The sequence below is a fragment of the Panthera leo genome, chromosome B2 (assembly GCF_018350215.1).
Source record: "Panthera leo isolate Ple1 chromosome B2, P.leo_Ple1_pat1.1, whole genome shotgun sequence".
Lineage (NCBI taxonomy): Eukaryota > Metazoa > Chordata > Mammalia > Carnivora > Felidae > Panthera > Panthera leo.
Window position 1 is genome coordinate 129,055,586 of NC_056683.1, and position 18,713 is coordinate 129,074,298.

General features: G+C 42.2%; 1 protein-coding gene across 3 annotated transcripts in view; it reads left to right on the forward strand.

Annotated features, from left to right (window-relative positions):
* Positions 1-18,337, forward strand: part of ZC2HC1B (zinc finger C2HC-type containing 1B) — a 41,948-nt gene extending 23,611 nt beyond the window's left edge. For 2 of the 3 annotated variants that reach the window (XM_042939991.1, XM_042939992.1), the window contains 4 exons: positions 6,921-7,060; positions 10,556-10,664; positions 17,578-17,662; positions 18,131-18,337. In XM_042939991.1, the coding sequence (XP_042795925.1) occupies positions 6,921-7,060; positions 10,556-10,664; positions 17,578-17,648 (320 nt within the window). In that variant the 3' untranslated portion in view covers positions 17,649-17,662; positions 18,131-18,337. Of the gene's footprint in view, positions 1-6,920; positions 7,061-7,945; positions 9,129-10,555; positions 10,665-17,577; positions 17,663-18,130 lie in introns of those variants that run through there. The other variant, XM_042939993.1, reaches the window with a different exon arrangement.
* The last annotated feature ends 376 nt before the right edge of the window (positions 18,338-18,713 follow it).

Genomic DNA, 18,713 nt, shown 5'->3' on the forward strand with positions numbered 1-18,713 from the left:
ATTGATGTAGTTAACATACAATATTATATTAGTTTCAGGTGTGCAGCATATTGATTCAACAATTCAGTATATTACTCAGTGCTCACCATGGTAAGTGTAGTCACCATCTGTCATCATACAAAATTATTGGTGTTAACTGACTATATTCCCTATGCTGTATTTTTCCTCTCTGTGACTTACTTATTTTAATGTGAATTAATTTGAATTTGGTTTGCTAATATTTTGTTGAGGATTTTTGCTTTAAATTTGATTAGAGATATTGGCTTATAATTTTTTTTTTTTTTTTTTTTTTTTTTTTTTGGTCGTAGCTTTGGTTTTGGTATCAGGTTGCTGGCCTCATAGAAGGAATTTGGAAGCATGTCTTTCTCCTCAGTATTTTGGAATGGTTTGAGAAAGGTAGATATTAACTCTTCTTTAAATGTTTGGTAGAATTCACCTGCAAATTCATTTGATCCTGGACTTTTGTTCAGGGTTTTTGGATTGCTAATTCAATTTCTTTTTTTTTTTTTTTTTTTTAACTTTTTTTTAATGTTTGTTTTTGAGAGACAGAGAGCAAGCAAGTAGATGAAAGGCAGAGAGAGAGGGAGACACAGAATCTGAAGCAGGCTCCAGGCTCTTAGCTGTCAGCACAGAGCCCGATGCGGGGCTTGAACTCACAAACTGCAAGATCATGACCTAAGTGGAAGTCAGATGTTCAACTGACAGAGCCACCCACGCGCCCCTGCTGATTCAATTTCATTACTGGTAAATGGTCTGTTCAGATTTTCTATATCTTCATGATTCAGTCTTGGAAGATTTCATGCTTCTAGAAATTTATCCATTTCTTCTAAGTTGTCCAGTTTGTTGGCATATAATTTTCAATAGTAGTTCCTTATAATTCTTTGTATCTTTATATTGTTGGTTGTACCTTCTCCTCTTTCATTTCTAATTTTATTTGAGTTCTCCTTTTTCCTTGATGAGTCTGACTAAAAGTTTGTTCATTTTGTTTATCTCTTCAAAGAATCATCTTTTATTTTCATTGATCTTCTCTATTGCTTTTTTAGTCCTAATTTCATTTATTTCTGCTCTGACTTTTATTATTTCCTTCTATTAACTTGGGCTTTGTTTGTTCTTTCTGTAGTTCCTTTAGGTATAAGGTTAGATAACTTATTTGATATTTTTCTTCTTGAGGTAAGCTATATTGCTGTAAACTTCCTTCTTAGAGCTGCTTTTGCTGCCTCTCAAAGATTTTGAAACATTGTGTTTTCAAATTCATTTGTTTCAGGGTGTGTTTTGATTTCCTTTTTGATTTCTTTGTTGATCCATTGGTTGTTTAGTAGTAGCATGTTGTTGTAGATGTAACTGATTTAACTACTTTTGTGTTTTAACTTTCATACTAGCTTTATAAGTGATTGACCTTTACTATATGTTTGCTTTTACCAGTGAAACTGTTTTTTTCATAATTTTCTTACTTTCTTACTTATGGCCTTTTATTTTACACTTAAGCCCTTTTAACATTTCTTGTAAGGCCAATTTAGTGGTGATGAACTCTAACTTTTGTTTGGGAAACTCTTTATCCGTCCTGTAATTCTGAATGATAACCTTGCCAGGTAGAGTATTCTTGGTTATAGGTTTTTTTTCCTTTCAGCCCTTTGAATATAGATCATGCCACCCCTTTTTAGCTTTCAAAGTTTCTGCAGAATAACTTTAATGACTAAATGACTTTAGTTTTAGCAGAAACTAAAAAATCAGGAGATAGCCTTATGTGGAGGATTCCCTTGTATGTAACTAGTTGCTTTCCTGTTGCTGCTGTTAAGAATCTTCCTTTATCTGTGATTGTTGACATTTTAATTATTACTCGTCTTAGTAGACTTCTTTGGGTTCATCTTATTTGGGACTCTGTGTGATTCCTGGACCTGGATGTCAGTTTTCATCCCAAGGTTAGGGAAGTTTCTTCAATATTATTGAAGAAATTATTCAAAATTATTTATTTCTTCAGTAAATTTTCTGCCCTTTTTTCTTGCTTTCCTCCTTCTGGGCCCCCCATGATACGAATGTTAAAATGCTTGATGTTGTCCCAGAAGTTCCTTAACCTATCCTCATTTTTTTTTTCTTTTGAGAGAGAGAGAGAGAGAAAGAAAGAGAGAGAGAGAGGCAGAGAGAAAGGGAGAGAGAGAATCTTATAGTCTTCACAACCAGCATGGGGCCTGACATGGGGCTCGATCTCATGACTGTGAGATCATAACCTGAGCCAAAATCAAGAGTCAGATGCTTAACTGACTGAACCACCCAGGTGCCCCAACCTATCCTCATTTTTAAAAATTATTTTTTATTTTTGCTGTTCAGTTTGGGTGATTTCCACTACCATGTCTTCCAGATTGTTGATCCATTCTTCTGCATCCTCTAATCTATGTTGATTCCCTCTAGTGCATTTTTCATTTTGTTATTCTATTCTCTGATTGGTTCTTACATTTTCTTTGTCTTTGTTGAAGTTATCATGGACTTCATCCACTCTTCTCTCAAGTCCAGTGAGCATCCTTGTTAACATCACTTTGAACTTTTTATCAGGGAGATTGCTCATCTCCATTTTGTTTAGTTGTGTGTGTTTTTGAGATTTTGTCTGTTTTTTTATTTTTTGTTGTTTGGCATATATTCTCTGTCTTTTTTTTCTTATTCTCTGTGTTTGTTTCTATGTATTTGGTAGGTCACTTATGTTTCCTGGTCTTGAAGGAAGGTAGATGTCTTGTGTAGAAGGCCTATAGGACCCAATAGTGCAATCCGCCCTGGTCACCAGAACCAGGAGCTCCAGGAGTGTGCTCTCTGTGGGCTGCTTGTGCCCTCTCGTTGTGACTGGGCCGTAACTGCTGTGAGTGCACTGCTGGGCGAGGCTGGCCCTTGGCATAGCTGGCCGAGCAGCTTGGCTGCAGCTGCTGTGGGCGTGCTGGTGGGTGGGATTAGCTCCCAGCGCAGCTGGCTAAGAGGCCTGGCCACAACTGTTGTGGGCGTGCTGGTGTGCCAGAAAATAATCTTAATAATTGCTTCACTTTTGCTGGGTGCTAATGAAAATATAGCTTAAAATAATGTGAAAGTAGAAAGATCTATGGCTGTGATTTTGCTAATACTTTGGCAACAAGCCTTATATAACAAAAAAAATCTTTTATGAGCAGTATTTCCTGTTAATAGCAGAAGCTACAGGGTTGATGGCTACTTTATAGTTCTTTAGTCAAATAAACGAAACTATGTCAGCTGTCCTGCTGTGTGGATTTCTCTAATTTCCACATTGGATTTAAAATGTGGGGATTATTGTTTCCTTAAAATAAATAATTCTCTTTGTAAGGTCTCATCCCGTGTACAGTTTATTTTTCTGCCCTCATGTTCTTATGCTAAAACATAGCTTTATAATTAAATTCTTCCCTGTGCCCTTAATATAATTTTATGCACCAAACAAAACGATTATCTAAAATAGCACATTTTTCATTACTATTCCATTAGACTATGTGAGGATTTTATATTAGTCCATATATTCTCAGTCTTAAATACTAGAAAACATATACAGTTATAACTGGGGTTATATATAATGCGGCCTAGTATGCATGAGTTTGCAGATCATTTCCTTGTTTTCTCAGCATGATTCCTGATTTCATGACTCAGTTTTTGTGACATGCGTATATTTATTGTAATTCTTCCCAACTTAAGTAAATGTGCTAATCATTCAACTTTCCAGGATGCTGTGATACTTTATAGGAACAATGATAGAGAATATTTGCCGTTGAGATTTTCAGTGAGGCCTGGGACATTTAGTGCCCATTTCACAGGCTTCATAGACATGGACACTCAACACAATGCTTACATTTTAAAAATGATGCTTGCTGAATGTTTTTGAGATCTGGCCACCTTTCCCATAGTCGTCCTAAGAACCCATCTGTAGTCAGACTTTAAAGATCATTACTTTGGAAATAACTAGCACATAGTGACTTTTATGACACCATTATTTTTTTTTAATTTTTTTAAATGTTTGTTTATTTTTGAGACAGAGAGAGACAGAGCATGAATGGGGGAGGGTCAGAGAGAGAGGGAGACACAGAATCTGAAGCAGGCTCCAGGCTCTGAGCTGTCAGCCCAGCGCGGGCTCGAACTCACAAACCGCGAGATCGTGACCTGAGCCAAAGTCGGACGCTTAACTACTAAGCCACCCAGGCGCCCCACGACACCATTATTGATAGAGGAAGAGGGGACTCAGATTGAGATGACGGTGGACCATGTAAACCAGTCATGCTCTGTTCAGATTATTGTTGCAAAACTATTTTTTTCCATTCTCAGAGTATTTGAAGTTTTCTTTGTCTGCCCCTTTATTATTATTTTAATGTTTGTTTATTTTTGAGAGAGAGAGAGAGAGAGAGAGACAGAGCACAAGTGGGGAAGCGGCAGAGAGAGAGAGAGACACACAGAATCTGCAGCAGGCTCCAGGCTCTGAGCTGTTAGCACAGAGCCCGATGTGGGTCTCGAACTCAGGAGCCGTGAGATCATGACCTGAGTGGAAGTTGGGTGCTTAATCAGCTGAGCCACCCAAGCCACCCCTTCCTCTGCCCCTTTAAGTCTTGGCTTCCTGTCCCTCCTCTGGGACCCTGGAGGACCCAGTGCTTCCTTAGAAGCTTACATCATGACTGGCACTTGTCTACTTCTTTGCCTAGCCTTCTAGTTTTCTCTGAGATTTTTGTTGGCAGGGAAATACACCTCAGCTTTGTTGTGTCCCTGATGGCATACAGCGCCACACAGAAGGGTGGCAGTGAATCAATGAACGAACAAGTGGGAGTGAAGAAGCCATCCAGTCACTGCCATGATCACTGTCTTTGCACAAACTGAGTAGGGTTTGTGGTAACAGCATTTCTGATCAAAGCCTTGACTCTCAGCTGGTAAAACTCAAGAAACCACCAAAGCAAGAGAAGAGTTCTAGGTTTGCTTTCTCCATCACCACCATGAATTCTGCACAATAATGCACTTTCAATTTTAGTTTTATAAGCAGTTTCATTCCTGTTTGGTAGTTGGAAACGCAAGCTTGCTGGGCCTGTTTCCTTATAGTAATAGGATGTTCCACCTGCCCACTGTACTGAGCCCTAGTGTGACTTATCTGAGTTAACTTTCACAACAGCCTGATGAAATAGGTGCTGTGTAGGGACTGGGGAAATCGAAGCTTAAGGGATATTGAGTAACTTGCCGATGTTCGCGCATGTAGCAGGTGAAGAGCTCAGGTTCAAAACCAGTCAGGCAGGCTGCAGGGCCTTCATCATTTCCCAATGCTGCCCTATTTTATTTTGTTCAAGGGAAAAACCTTCACCACTGTGGGAAAACTTTGTTTCTGCAGAGTCGTTGTGCCCCCAACTATAAACCAGTGCCGGGCACGTAATAGGTGTTCAATACAGATTGAATTGATGATTACATACTGCCTTCTAGGATGTGAAATAAAAGGTTAGGCTAAGTGCTCATCTGTTATATTCCAATTTCTTATATATGCCAATTATTACATTTTACTAGTATTCATTCTAGGAAATGATTTGTTCAAACAAAACTCTCCCAAATTGTTTTAAAAGATGCCTTCAAAAAGACTCTTAATCTTGAAGACATCACTGCTTCAAATAGTCATGCACCCGTGTAGATGTGGATGTGGGTGACTATATAAGGTCGGTGCTGTCTCAGATCTTTCCTGGCAGGGGGGGAGGGGAATGTTACTCTCTTCTAGTGCTCCTATCCACTTTGTCATCCCTTACCAGTGCCTAAAACAAAACAAAAACAAAATCTCACACTCCGGCTTACTTCAGAGGGGTGGGCTCCAAAATGGCTTTGCTCTGAGCATCTCTTCATTCTACAAAGGCCGTGGTTCTGGCACATCCCATTTCGCTCACTGGTTAGTCATTACAAACAAGGGCCAAACGGAGAGAGAGCAGTGGGCAGCAGCACAGAGGGTCCTGGTGCCCACAGAGCTGCCCGGGACGTTCTGACCCTGAAGCTTTCCTACCACTCCTCCTGCTTTCCCCTTTCTCCTTTTTGAACCCCACCTTTTTCTTTTTCCTTTACCTCCTTCCTGAACTTATTATTTGCCTCCTTATTTAGGAGTTGAGTAAAAAAAAAAAAAAAAATCAACCACTGCAGAAGTCATGTGTTTTTCTGCCAGCGACACTGACTTCAAATCCCACCCCCAAACCCACAAATTTGAAACACCTTCCTCCTTCTATAAAGAGCAAGAGGAGCTCCATAACCTCTCTGGTGACCTTCCGTCCCACCTAGTACCACAGCCTGGGCTTTTCATCTTCTGTGTCCTTCACCGTCATCAATACCAACCGTCTGTGATCCCAGGACTGTTTCCTTTATATAAGGATTCACTGAATATCTCATTTAATTGAGAAGTGCCTAAATATAATGAGTCTATTGTCTAAGAAAATACCACATATGGGGCGCCTGGGTGGCTCAGTCGGTTAAGCGTCCGACTTCGGCTCAGGTCATGATCTCGCGGTCCATGAGTTCGAGCCCCGCGTCAGGCTCTGTGCTGACCGCTCAGAGCCTGGAGCCTGTTTCAGATTCTGTGCCTCCCTCTCTCTGACCCTCCCCGTTCATGCTCTGTCTCTCTCTGTCTCAAAAATAAATAAACGTTAAAAAAAATTTTTTTTTAAATAAAAAAAAAAGAAAATACCACATAAACATTTTAAAGAGACACATTTAATTGAAATAAATGTATAGAGGAGAAAGATGTCTCCCCATGCTCTGTCCTTTATTTCCGCCCTTGCACACCTTTCCCTCAGGCATAACGCTGTCTCAAACCATAGTCTGAGACTTTTGCTCTTTTATGTTGGAGCAGAGGTCATATCTCATTTATTTCATTTCATATAGCCCATTCCAGAGTTGTTTTTGAAACATTGATTGCCTTTTGTTGTTATCTTTGCATTTAGATTATATTCAGTGCCCATACTGTATGAGGAGGTTTAATGAAACCGCAGCCAGTCAGCATATTAATTTCTGCAAGGATCAGTCTTCTCGCCGAGTCTTTGATCCAGCCCAGACAGCAGCCAAAATGGCATCCAGGGTGCAGGTAACTATCTCTCCCCAGGTGTTGGCTCTGTGCCCTTGCGTGCTCGGGGTGAGCAGGTAGGGTTTGCTAGGGAACCTAAATTACCCATCCCCAGAAGTATAAGGATCAAGGTCTCTACTCACTGTCATTCATCCTCATGGAAGTTGGCTTCTTTTGAGGCATGCTTTCTAGCTAGCAGCACCTTTGGATATTATAGAAAAAAATATTTCTACAGTGTTTGAAGCTTCTCAGGATGAAGCCTTGAATATATAAGTAGTGTTTCTGTAGTGTTACGGTAAAACCCTGTGCATGTATGCAACAGTGACTATCAGCCTTAGCCATCCAGAAAAGCACTGCGAACCTGAGGCGGGGCTGGCCGAGTGGGCAAGCTGTCGTAAGGAAGACCTGTTCTGTAGGTCGTGTGTGTTGTTCTCTGATAGAGGAGGGGTCTGCAGCCTTTTCTTTAAAGCCATAGAATCAGCAAGGTAAAGTAAATGAATGGAAACAGGCTGTTACAAATAGGTCCGGGTAAGTAAATGGACGGGCTGATCCGGAAGACAACAGACTTATGAAAACAGAACTGAGGTCCGGCAAACAGCTTCACACACATCAGCGGCCCCAGGGATATAACTTACGATATACTATGGAGACTGTTAGTCTCATAACATGACTCCGATGCCAAGGAAAGATTAAACTGGTCTGAATACTTGAGGGTATGAAACATTGAGAAAGATTTCCACAAAATCCAGTATGTAATAAGGGGGTGGGAGCTTGTCCCACAGTAGCATATCCCGCGGACTCTGGACTCTGAGCTCTGGCTCCGTATACACTGGACAGTTACTGAGTGTCTACTCTGTCCCAGACACTGTGCTAGGTGCTGATTGATGAGCATTTGTAATTCAACAGAGGTGGAGGAGGGCTTGGAAACGAGGCAGTCGGAAGCTGTGGGATTTGACCTGTGCAGGAGCGCTATGGAGGAAGAGGCCAGTGTGATCCATGGGAGCCTTCAAAGAAGAGCAGCATTTCTCCTTGAATATCAGATGGGTTCACCAGCCTGGAGTGGGGGTTGGGGAGGATATTACACACAAAATGTCCGGTTTGTGGCCTGAGGAGTGTCTGTGTGCGAGGGGGCAGGGGCAGGTGAGGGGGCATCAGATCCAGAAGGGCTTCCACTCGAGTCAGTTCAGAGAGGAGGAACAGAGGAAGTGGCGAGATGCCCTCAAATCTGAGGACCTCACACAGGAACTGGAAAGTCCCCCCTGAACCCAGGAAGTCGTCCTCTCCACTTTCTCAACTTGTCCCTTCTTCCTGGCATGCTTCTGCTAGCTCCCCTCTCTGCAGATCGCCTTTCTTAGCTCTCCTGTCTGGTTGTGACCTGCCTCCTGTGTCATTCTGTGGGCAGTGTCGACGGGTTGAATAGTGCAGACTGGAGTGACACAATTGGTGTTTTAGAAGGATCACCTTTGCCACTAGTGGTCAGATGGATTGGCCACGGTTAGGAGTCCCAGCAACAGATAAAGAATGCGGGCCCAGAGAAAGAGGACTAACGGGTTGTATGCAGAGGAAGAATTTGAGAATGGGGGGTCTGAGACGCCGATTGGATATGGGCTAGAAGAGGATCGGGGTTGACAAGGATTTTAGCTTCGGAGCCTGAGAAGGTAGTATACTATACATCTAGATAAAGAAACACAGGAAGCAGGAGATAGATGTGTTGGTGGAGCAGGCAGGGTGGTTATGATAAATATAGTTGTAGAGATTCAATCTTTATACCTGCAATAGCATGGGAGCAGTGCGACGTGGAAGGAACCCAGGTTCTGCAATCACTAGTTAGGGTTTGACTTTCAATTCTTTAATTTATTATCCGTAGGTAAACTTAGACAAATTCTTTGAGACTCACTTTAATCTGTACCTTGCCACATTGTTGCGAGGATTATAGACACCATAAGCAAAGTGGCTTGCACACACGTCTCCTCTGCCTTTCCTCTTTCCACGCTGCCCCACCCTCCTCCTCCTCTCTGGCCATCCTCTCTTGCCAGTGGGACAGGCACCACAATCTGGGGGGTATATGATGCTTTGGGCTTGAATTCAACTGAGGTGGAAAAGTTTTCTTTCTTAAAATTTTTTTTTTTTTTTAATTTTTTAAAAAGTTTATTCATTTATTTTTGAGAGTGTGAGAGACAGTGAGCGCTAGTGGGGGAGGGGCAGAGAGAGAGAGAGCAAGAGAATCCCAAGCAGGCTGTCAGCACAGAGTCCGGCGTGGGGCTTGAACCCACGAACAGTGAGATCATGACCTGAGCCGGGACCAAGAGTCGGATGGATGCTCAACCGACCGAGCCCCCCGGGCGCCCCGGAAAAGTTTTCTAAGTAAAACTCTACCTATACCTTCTAAAGCAGGGAAGGGCGCATTACATTTCTTCGAAATGTTCTAACCAGTTCACGAAGTTCGTCACATTAGTGGGGCCAAAGGGAGCCCAGGGAAGCAGCAAACGGAAGTGCTTTTTATTCCTGAAGAAGGCCAGCTGGCCGTCCTGAGTGTAACCAGTGACTTGGCCCCTTTCCTCTCCTTGTTTTCCAGAACTAAGTGGTGATTGGGAGCGCAGAAGAAAAATTAGCTGCTTTCTGAGGAAACTCCCCGTAGAGTGTATCTGAACAGCAGCCCTTGTTTGTCTTCTGCCAGCTTCGCCACTCAGGGGCTGGGCTAATAGGGAGGCCCATTCAGAGTGGAGCAAGACGGGAGGGGTCGTCTTACTTCTGAAGGGCTGTTCACAGCACAGCTGAAATGTGTTTCTATTTTAAACATAATCAACTTTAAAAATGTGTTATAGCCTTCACCAAAAGAGACCAGTACGGGCCTCTGGAAATAGCTGTCTTTGTCTGCATGGGGATGAGCTGCCTGCTGTAGCCCCGAGGCCCTCCTTGCCCACGTGAGAACTCTCACTTGGAGTAGCAGGTTATCTTTATGCAGTAGTTGCCATGGAGATGTTGGGACCGGTAGCTAGGTAGGAAGCCCCCGAAGGACCTTCGGGTCCTTATTCTGTATTAATGTAACTGTTCAGCTACCGCTGCGCGGCAGGGAGGGGCGTGGTGTGGAGATGATGGAATTCTGTGTTTAAAACATATGCTGCCTGCCAACGTCTGTTTTTCTTCTCCGTTCGTGGATTTAAAAACAAAATCATCCTCAAGTAAAAGGAACGACTAAAATGTTCCATAACTGTCCTTATTGACATTAAGTGATTTCTTATGTCTCCATACAATGAATTTTACAGGATTAACGTATCACCACTCCCCTCAGGGGTTGATTATGGAGTGCAAGTGCCAAAACCCAGACGTGACTCTGAGAACCAGCAGGAGGACAGGCGAACGAGGGTACAGGGTGTGCGTGTGTCCCCTCCCCGTGGGTGCAGCATGTCCTGGAGCTGACCCCCATCTGCTACTGGTTAAGTGGCAACAGCTTTACCTCCTGAGTGCTACCTGAGGTTACAGACTTGTTCCCCGTCTCTCTTGCTCTTCCTGTAGGCTAGGGCTCAGATGAGCCCAAAAAAAGAGCCAACTGTAACCAGTGCCGTGAGAGTGTTGCTGCAGAACAGGGCCCTGGGATCCCCGACTGTGGTCCCAGCTAGGCCAGGTGAGTCGGAGCGAGCGAGTCGGCTATCGGACGAGGGACCAGGGGGGAACCACCGTTGGCTTTGGGATTTGTTGGCGGTTGGCGAAAGCTGTGACATACAGTGTTGCTTTTGGGTGTAAAGATACGTGGTTTTGTTTGAGGTTAACACTTATTTGCCAAGAAGGAGCGTTTCCGAATTTATCGGGATTTGATAACTCTGTTGATATACAGAGTCAGATACGATTACAACAGGACGGTCTAGAGCCATCCTTCTCTGGTCTTGTGAAATTGAAAAGAGGTTAAGAATGGGATATAGCAGTGTGTCAGGTATGGTGTGGAAAATAAGAGAAGAAAACGGAAGAGCCAAGACATGGCAACAAGCTAAGTGTCTGCTGCTGGATGAAGAGTTAAAGACGTTGCATATAGACATGATGGAATGTTATGTAGCCATAGAAAAGAAGGAAATTCTGCCTTCTGTGACAACACGGACGGACATTAAGATCATTATCCTAAGTGAGATAGTTCAGACAGAGAAAGATAAATACCGTGTGATCACACTTACATATGGAATCTAAAAGAAGTTGAACTCATAAGAACAGGAAGTAGAATGGTGATTGTCCTAGGTGAAGGTGGGGTTGGGGAAATGATGGTCAAAGGGTACAGACTCCCAGCTGTAAGTGCCAGGGATCTAATGTAGGGAATGGGGACTTTTGTTAAAAATATTGTGTTATAGGGGCGCCTGGGTGGCTCAGTCGGTTAAGTGGCCGAGACTTCGGCTCAGGTCATGATCTCACGGTCCGTGAGTTCGAGCCCCATGTCGGGCTCTGTGCTGACAGCTCAGAGCCTGGAGCCTGTTTCAGATTCTGTGTCTCCCTCTCTCTGACCCTCCCCCATTCATGCTCTGTCTCTCTCTGTCTCAAAAATAAATAAACGTTAAAAAAAATTAAAAAAAAAAATATTGTGTTATATACTTGAAACTTGCTAAGAGAGTAGATCTTAAATATCCTCACCACACACACCCACCAAAAGTAACTATGTGAGGTGATGGACGTGTAAACATTTTTTGTGGTAGTTATTTTGCAAGATATATGTGTATCAAACCATCCTGTTGTGCACCTTAAACCTTCACAATGTTCTAATCAATTATATCTCAATAAAGCTGGGAAAGAAAAAAAAAAGGGAAATTTTCGTTGCTAGAACTAAACAATTTCTTCCAAGTAGCAGAAAGGCATAACCACCATTAAAGCACTTCCTATGTGCTAGAACCATTTCATTTTATCCTAATAATCTCCCGAATGTTTTAATCTGTGGAAAGGGAAAGAGGCTCGGAGAGGAGAAGTTATTTGTTCAAGGCACACGACTGGTAAACCTACACGTGTTTCCCCTCTGCACTGAGCTGCCTTAATAAATGTGGCATTCTTCTTATGATCAACATTATGCTATGAAGGCAATGTGAATTCACTCATGACCATATTGTTGCCTCTGATCAGAAGTCATATTTTGAAGAAGTTCTCGGAATCAGACTAGGAACTGCCAGTCTCAAAGCTTATAAAGTCACCACACCAGAAAGCTTTTGTAGTTTTGAAATTCCTCATGAGTTGTTTATCATGGGCTAAAAATGGAATGGGACATTTGAAAAAGATTCCCTACAGGCCTGTAAGCCCAATCCATTCATTTTTTTCCTGATCTGTGAAAACTTAACAATGGGGTTTTAGTTTTCACTTAGAGAAAAAGAAATTCAAATTGTACATGTGTTTATTTGGTAAAACGTGCTATTTTTCTAAATTATAGATTAGTGTCCTTCAGGAGAGACAAATTCTTTCTATTATAGTTTCTTTCCTTATTTTTTCCAAAGATTATATTGCCTCCCTTCCAGTGAAAAGCCTCTTTTAAGTTTGAGCTTGAACCTTACTTGCCAGGAGGGAATATTTCTAAATTCATCATGATTAAAGAACTCTGACAATGTGCAAAGTCCGGTCTGAGTACAGCAGTGGAGATAGGGCCTTCATTCCTTGGTCTAGTAAATTTGCAAAACGATTGGGAATGGTTCGAGAAGACAGTATGTCAGGATGAAACAGTGTTGAAAATAAAGGAAGAGGTTTTTTTGGCTTGGGCTAAGTAATTTCTTCAAAGTAACAGCAAGGCGTAAGTGAAAAAGTCCTAAACTACAACTCAGAAGTCTCATGTCATAGTATGTGACACATCCCATGATGTGTCTTGGGATGTGATATGTCCCAGCACTTGACATTAGGCAGAATGTTATAGACACCATTCTAATATATCAGAAAATAGATTAATAGCCAGTAGGTCTAAGCAAAATAGTATTATGTTTGCTCTCGACGAGTTATGGTGGTTTATGACCACTGTGATGTTGCTAAGTAAAAGGACATTTTTTAACATGGCTCATCTGGGTTCTATACCACCACCACCTCTGTGTTGTTCTTTAAAAAAAATTTTTTTTAATGTTTATTTATTTTTGAGAGAGAGTGTGAGTGGGGGAAGGGCAGAGAGAGAGAGGGAGACACAGAATCCAAAGCAGGCTCCAGGCTCTGAGCTGTCATCACAGGGCCCGACGCAGGGCTCGAACTCACAAACTGAGATCGTGAGCTGAGCTGAAGTCGGACGCTTAACTGACGGAGTCCCCCAGGTGCCCCTGTGTTGTTCTAGGCGGTAACAGGCCTGCACACTCCTGACCCAGGGCTCTTGTTGCTCCTTTGGCTGAAGACCAAAACAGTCCCCCACTGACCTGCACTGCTCACTCCCTTCAGGTCTTTATTGAGTGTCGTCTTCAGAGTGACCCCCCACCCCCACCCCCGCCAAACCTCTGTGTTTAATCTTAAACCCTCCATAATTCCCTGTGTAGTCTTTTTAAAAACTTTTTTAGTGTCTATTTATTTATTTTGAAAGAGCATGCATGCTCTAGCAGGGGAGGGGCAGAGAGAGAGAGAAGAGAGAGAGAGAGTGAATCCCAAGCAGGTTCCGTGCTGCCAGCGCAGAGCCTGACATGGGGCTCGAACTCACAAACCATGAGATTGTGACCTAGGCCAAAACCAAGAGTCAGATGCTTAACCTACTGAGCCACCCATGTGCTCTCCCCCTTTGTAGTTTTTTAATATAGCATTTATTACCATTTAATAGTCTATATATATTTTTCTCCCACCACCAAAAAGGAATTTAAGTTTCAAGAAGGCTAGGATCTGTCTCCTTTGTCTATTTTTAATTTTGCTGTATCTCTACCTGTTGGAACTGTTTAGAGCACATATGAGATATTTGAGAAACACTTTTTTGAATGAAATATATGGGAGAAAAGTAGATATCTTGATTCTGTAATTTCCCACTTACATTATTGGCATGTGAATTAGAATTGTCATGTTAATTAGCTTTAAGAGGTAGTTTTTGTTTTGGTGTGCCTGGGTGGCTCAGTCGGTTGAGCATCCGACTTCGGCTCAGGTTATGATCTCACAGTTTGTGAGTTCAAGCCCCGCATCAGGCTCTGTGCTGACCGCTTGCTTAGAGCCTGGAGCCTGCTTTGGATTCTGTGTCTCCTTCTCTCTCTGCCCCTTCCCTGCTCATGCTCTCTTTCTGTTTCTCAAAGATAAATAAATGTTAAAAAAAAAAAAAAGAGGTAGTTTTTGTTTTATTTCAGGTTTAAGATGCTTTTAAATTTTGATTTCTTGGAGTGCCTGGGTGGCTTAGTCGGTTAAGCCTCTGACTCCTCATTTCAGCTTAGGTCGTGATCTCGAAGCTTGTGAGATCGAGCCCCGTGTTGGGCTCTGTGCTGATGGCCTAGACACTGCTTGGGATTCTCGCTGTCGCTCTCTTTCTCCCCTACCCCATGTGCACAGGCACTCTCTCTCAAAATAAGCATTTAAAAAAAAATTGAATTCCTTGTCTTTTCCTGTAGTGTCACCTGCTTACCTTTAAATATAAAGTCTGCGGTTGGTATGCCTTTAAATTAGTTAACATTTCATTTGGAGTCATTCTGGGGAGAAAGCATGCTGAACATATAAGAAGTATATTCATCTCAGGGGAGATGAATTCTTAAAAATGTTTAAGGCTTAGAGAAAAACATTGCCTTTCACTAATATAAAGAGGCTCTGATATGAATCAGATTTGCATCTTACTGTCCGTTGTTTCTGTTCAGCTCAGTCTCAGTGTATTTGAGAATAGGAGGATCTTTTAAAAAATTGTGGTTGCTGGCTGGGCTTTGCTATTTCTAGATTGATAATCAGTAGTTTAGGCCACTTGGTGTCACTCGCCTTCCACATAAATCCTATTATTGTCTTTCATCTAGCTGGTGGTTAACTCTCTAAAACTCTGGCTTTCATTCTTAACCTCTCTTGAGTAAAAGAAACATGTAGTACCTTCCAGGTACAGCATTTTGTTCTAAATTCAGTCAGGGGAGATACGTGTGCAAAAGTCACAATCTTATGAGAAGATAAGCATGTGCGGGAAGATCTCTGATTCAAGAAAGCATGTGATGTGCGAAGTTGACACAGCAGCTGCCGTGGATGTTCAGAGGATTCATTCATTGAACATATTATTATGCATGGTTATTTCTTATGCCCATAGATTCTTCAAAGCCTAAGAGAAGAGGCAGTTAAAAATTATGTCAAGTATTTAACAATTAGAAGCGAAAGTCCTAAGGGAATACAAGAAAATCATCTTTGCTCAGGAGGCTTTATGGAGGACGTGTCAGCCTGAGAGAGAGGAAGCTTCATGGGGGCGGAGGCATTCGGGATGAGCTTTCAGGGTGAGCTAGATTTTGACCAGTGGAGAAAAACTGAAGATGGAACAAACACAGATAAGAAAAGGAAAATGCAGAAGACATACTTTGGAAACAAATGGCCCAAAGCATAGCAACGAGTTGGGGTGTGAGCAGAAAATCAAGTTAGAACGGAAGGCTGGCCCTGGAGCAAGGAGGGTCATAAATGCTCAGTGAGGCACCCAGACTGGATGTGATAAACGCAGACGCTGATGTTGCCTCCTCCGTCACTGGTGGCTGCGTAAGTTAGGCAATCACGATGGCCTGGGATTTCTCATTTCGAGCTATTTTGTTTGTCTGCAGAAAATTCTTTTGAGGGAGCATTTTTTAAAAAGTATCACGTAGGAAATTAATGCTTAGTGTAGAAAATACTGGAAAATGGAGAAAAAGAAGAAAATAAAAGACACTCATAATTCCATATCCTGACATGACCACTGTTAACACCGATACCGTTTTCCATTTTCCTCTACTTACGCTTTCTTTTTTTTTTTTCCCTTTTATCAAAGTTTGGGATCATAGCCCCTCTACTCATCCTGACTTTTTTTCACTAACACATTTTGAAGATTTCCCTATGGCAAAAAGAGTTTTGTCTTCGAGCACTGTATCACAGATTACTTATGTAGCTCTTTTCCTGGTAGTGAGCAGCTAGGTTGTATCCACTTTTTTGCTGTGCTAAGTAATTCCCTTCTTCATGGATGATGGCTGACGTTGAGCAGTCTTCTGAGCACGTCATGTATCAACTCGTTCACACCTCACAGTAATACAGCGCACACGTAATTGTCCTGTTCCTGGCTTACAGGTGAGGGAAGCACAGAAAGCCTAAGGAACTGGCTCAAGCCACTTCATCGAAAGGGGTAGAGCCGACCAGACCTTTGTCTGCTTTGGGAAAACTGGGTCAAAAATGAAAACATTAAGGAGATAGGCATTGATAACATTGTAGTCATTACCTGTAATACTTATGTATGGAAATTGTTGTGGAAAAAGTTTTATAGGTCTTTTACTCACACGAAGATTCTGATGTTCGGTTGCAAAGTGAGTTTATAGCCTAGTTAGCAAATATACAACCGGTGGCTATTTGCTCGAGGGTTTGGGTGTAAAAGGGACCGAGTTTCTGAGAAGGTACTGCTGAGCGAAGCTTCTCCAGGACTTTCATACAGAGCAACTAAGATCACTGCGTCAATACAGTTCCGGGCGCTAGACCTATATTGTGTCATGTATTCACTGAATCAATCGTATTGCACGACTTTGTTGGGGTGCGCTCTGCTTTTATTTTTGGATCCAGCAGATTTGATGAAGGTAAGCATCTTCCCTGCACTGGCATCCCCTCCTTACTAATTTAATTATGTAGCGGATGTAACGAGTATCAAAGGGTCAGTTGCCGCGTCTTTGGAAGACCTAAAACTCGTAGGACTTTCAGTAAAAGGAACACTGAAAACTCTTTCTACTCCCATGTCTTTTGATTAGTTTGATTCACGATGTCCTTGGGTTGTTTGGTAACTCCCCCTTCATAAAACACGGAGTGGAAAGGAGGCCTCTAGGACAGAAGGGGATTGTTCCATTTTACAAAACAAAACAAAAAAAAGATTTATCTGAGACTCCTGTCCCATACCATGCAGTACAAAACAGACCATGGTATGGCAGGCTTGTATCTACAAACTCCTCCACCCTGATACCTAATAATGCTGCTGGGCACAAAGGAAAAGAATCCTGTTTGTGGAATGAGTCCATCGCTATGAAAATAAGCCCTGGGAGGAAAGGCATCTCATGCTTCCATAAGGCTTATCAAACCCTTTCTGGAATGAGAGCAGGCAAAGAACTGTGAAGACACGATACACTCAGGGAACATTTCGAAAGCCAGGACAGCAGTGGGGAGAGTCGGATTGTAGAAGTGGTGGCCCGCCTGAGGTGCTGGTCCCAGAGGGCCCAACCGCGAGAAAGGGAAGCGCCAGGGGCAGAGGTAGAGAAGGTGCCTGGGACTGTCCCTGTTTCCCTTATTATTTGGCCCGAGATAGAGACTGATTATTTGTCTATAGCTACAAAACAAAACAGAACAAAACAAAAAGGAAGGAGAGACTCCTGAATCCAATGTGAGGATTTCATAGTCATTCCTTTTTTTTTCTTGCTAATGTTTGCTTTTACATAATAACAAATCTGTTTATGTCTGCAAAGGATTAGCAGTGGACCCTGCTTCTGGAGCAAAACTCAGACAAGGATTTACTAAATCTTCTAAAAAAGATTAACTCCTAGAGGCCAGGTAAGGAAAAAAAAGAAAAATTAACCTCTAATCCAGGTGTTGCTAATCATTTAATGTGGAAGATCCTGTTACCCAGCCTTTAAGAGAATGAATTCATAGCAGGCAAACCAAAGAGAAATTTGGGTAAACCCTCCCTTGGACTAACAAAATATATGCTCTTGAAACATACTCTTTTGTTAAACATATAGTTTGAAAATGATATTCAGCTTCTGACTGGTAAACCACAGGAAAGGGGAATGAGCCCTCATTTTGACCTGGAAGGCTACAGCCCTGTCCCTTCTTCCACACACATTTCCCCCAAAAAGGCCATTTCCCTGAGATTGATACCGAATCGGACTGCTATGGAGACTTTTTTTTTTTTTGATATTGTGATTTTTGTTGTTAAAATTGTAATGAGGCCTATGTTATTTAACATTCTCAATGTGGAAACAATGAAGTTCTAAAGTAGATGCCTTTTTTTGTTTTCAGACGGTCTCCCCTTATCAGCCTGCGTGGCTGTGTACCCAGGAATGCCACGTAAGGGGGGGGGAAGGCAGACAGCTGTTCCATAAGCCCACGATTCTTCTTGAGACGTCATGTGGAACAAGTAAAAACCAGATTCAGATTTTCTTCTTCTTTACTCCCTTTAAAATTTTCAAAACAATATCATTAAACAACATATCAGCCTGCGTGAAAGTGGTTGAAGTTTTGGTGGTTTTTTTCGGACATTTAATAGGTTTTTAAAGAAATGTTACTTTGGTGTTAGAACTTTTTGGTGAAACAGTCTTTGGAGTTCTACTTACTGGCATTATTTGCTTACTAGGAGAATCGGTTTTTTATCCAGCTTCAGTCTATATAATGTGAAATCCCATTTTTGATATTTTCTTCTGATAAACTTTAGTAAATATCCTAAGTTTCCATCTGTATACCACGAAGAATTGTCCCACACCAGTGCACACAATTTTGGGGGAAACGCTGCAGTGGAGGAACAAGATACAAGAACCTTCCCGTCCTGTGGGAAGGATGCTCTTAAGAGGTCTCAGGCTGTTTCTCATGGCCAGGTCAGAAGTCA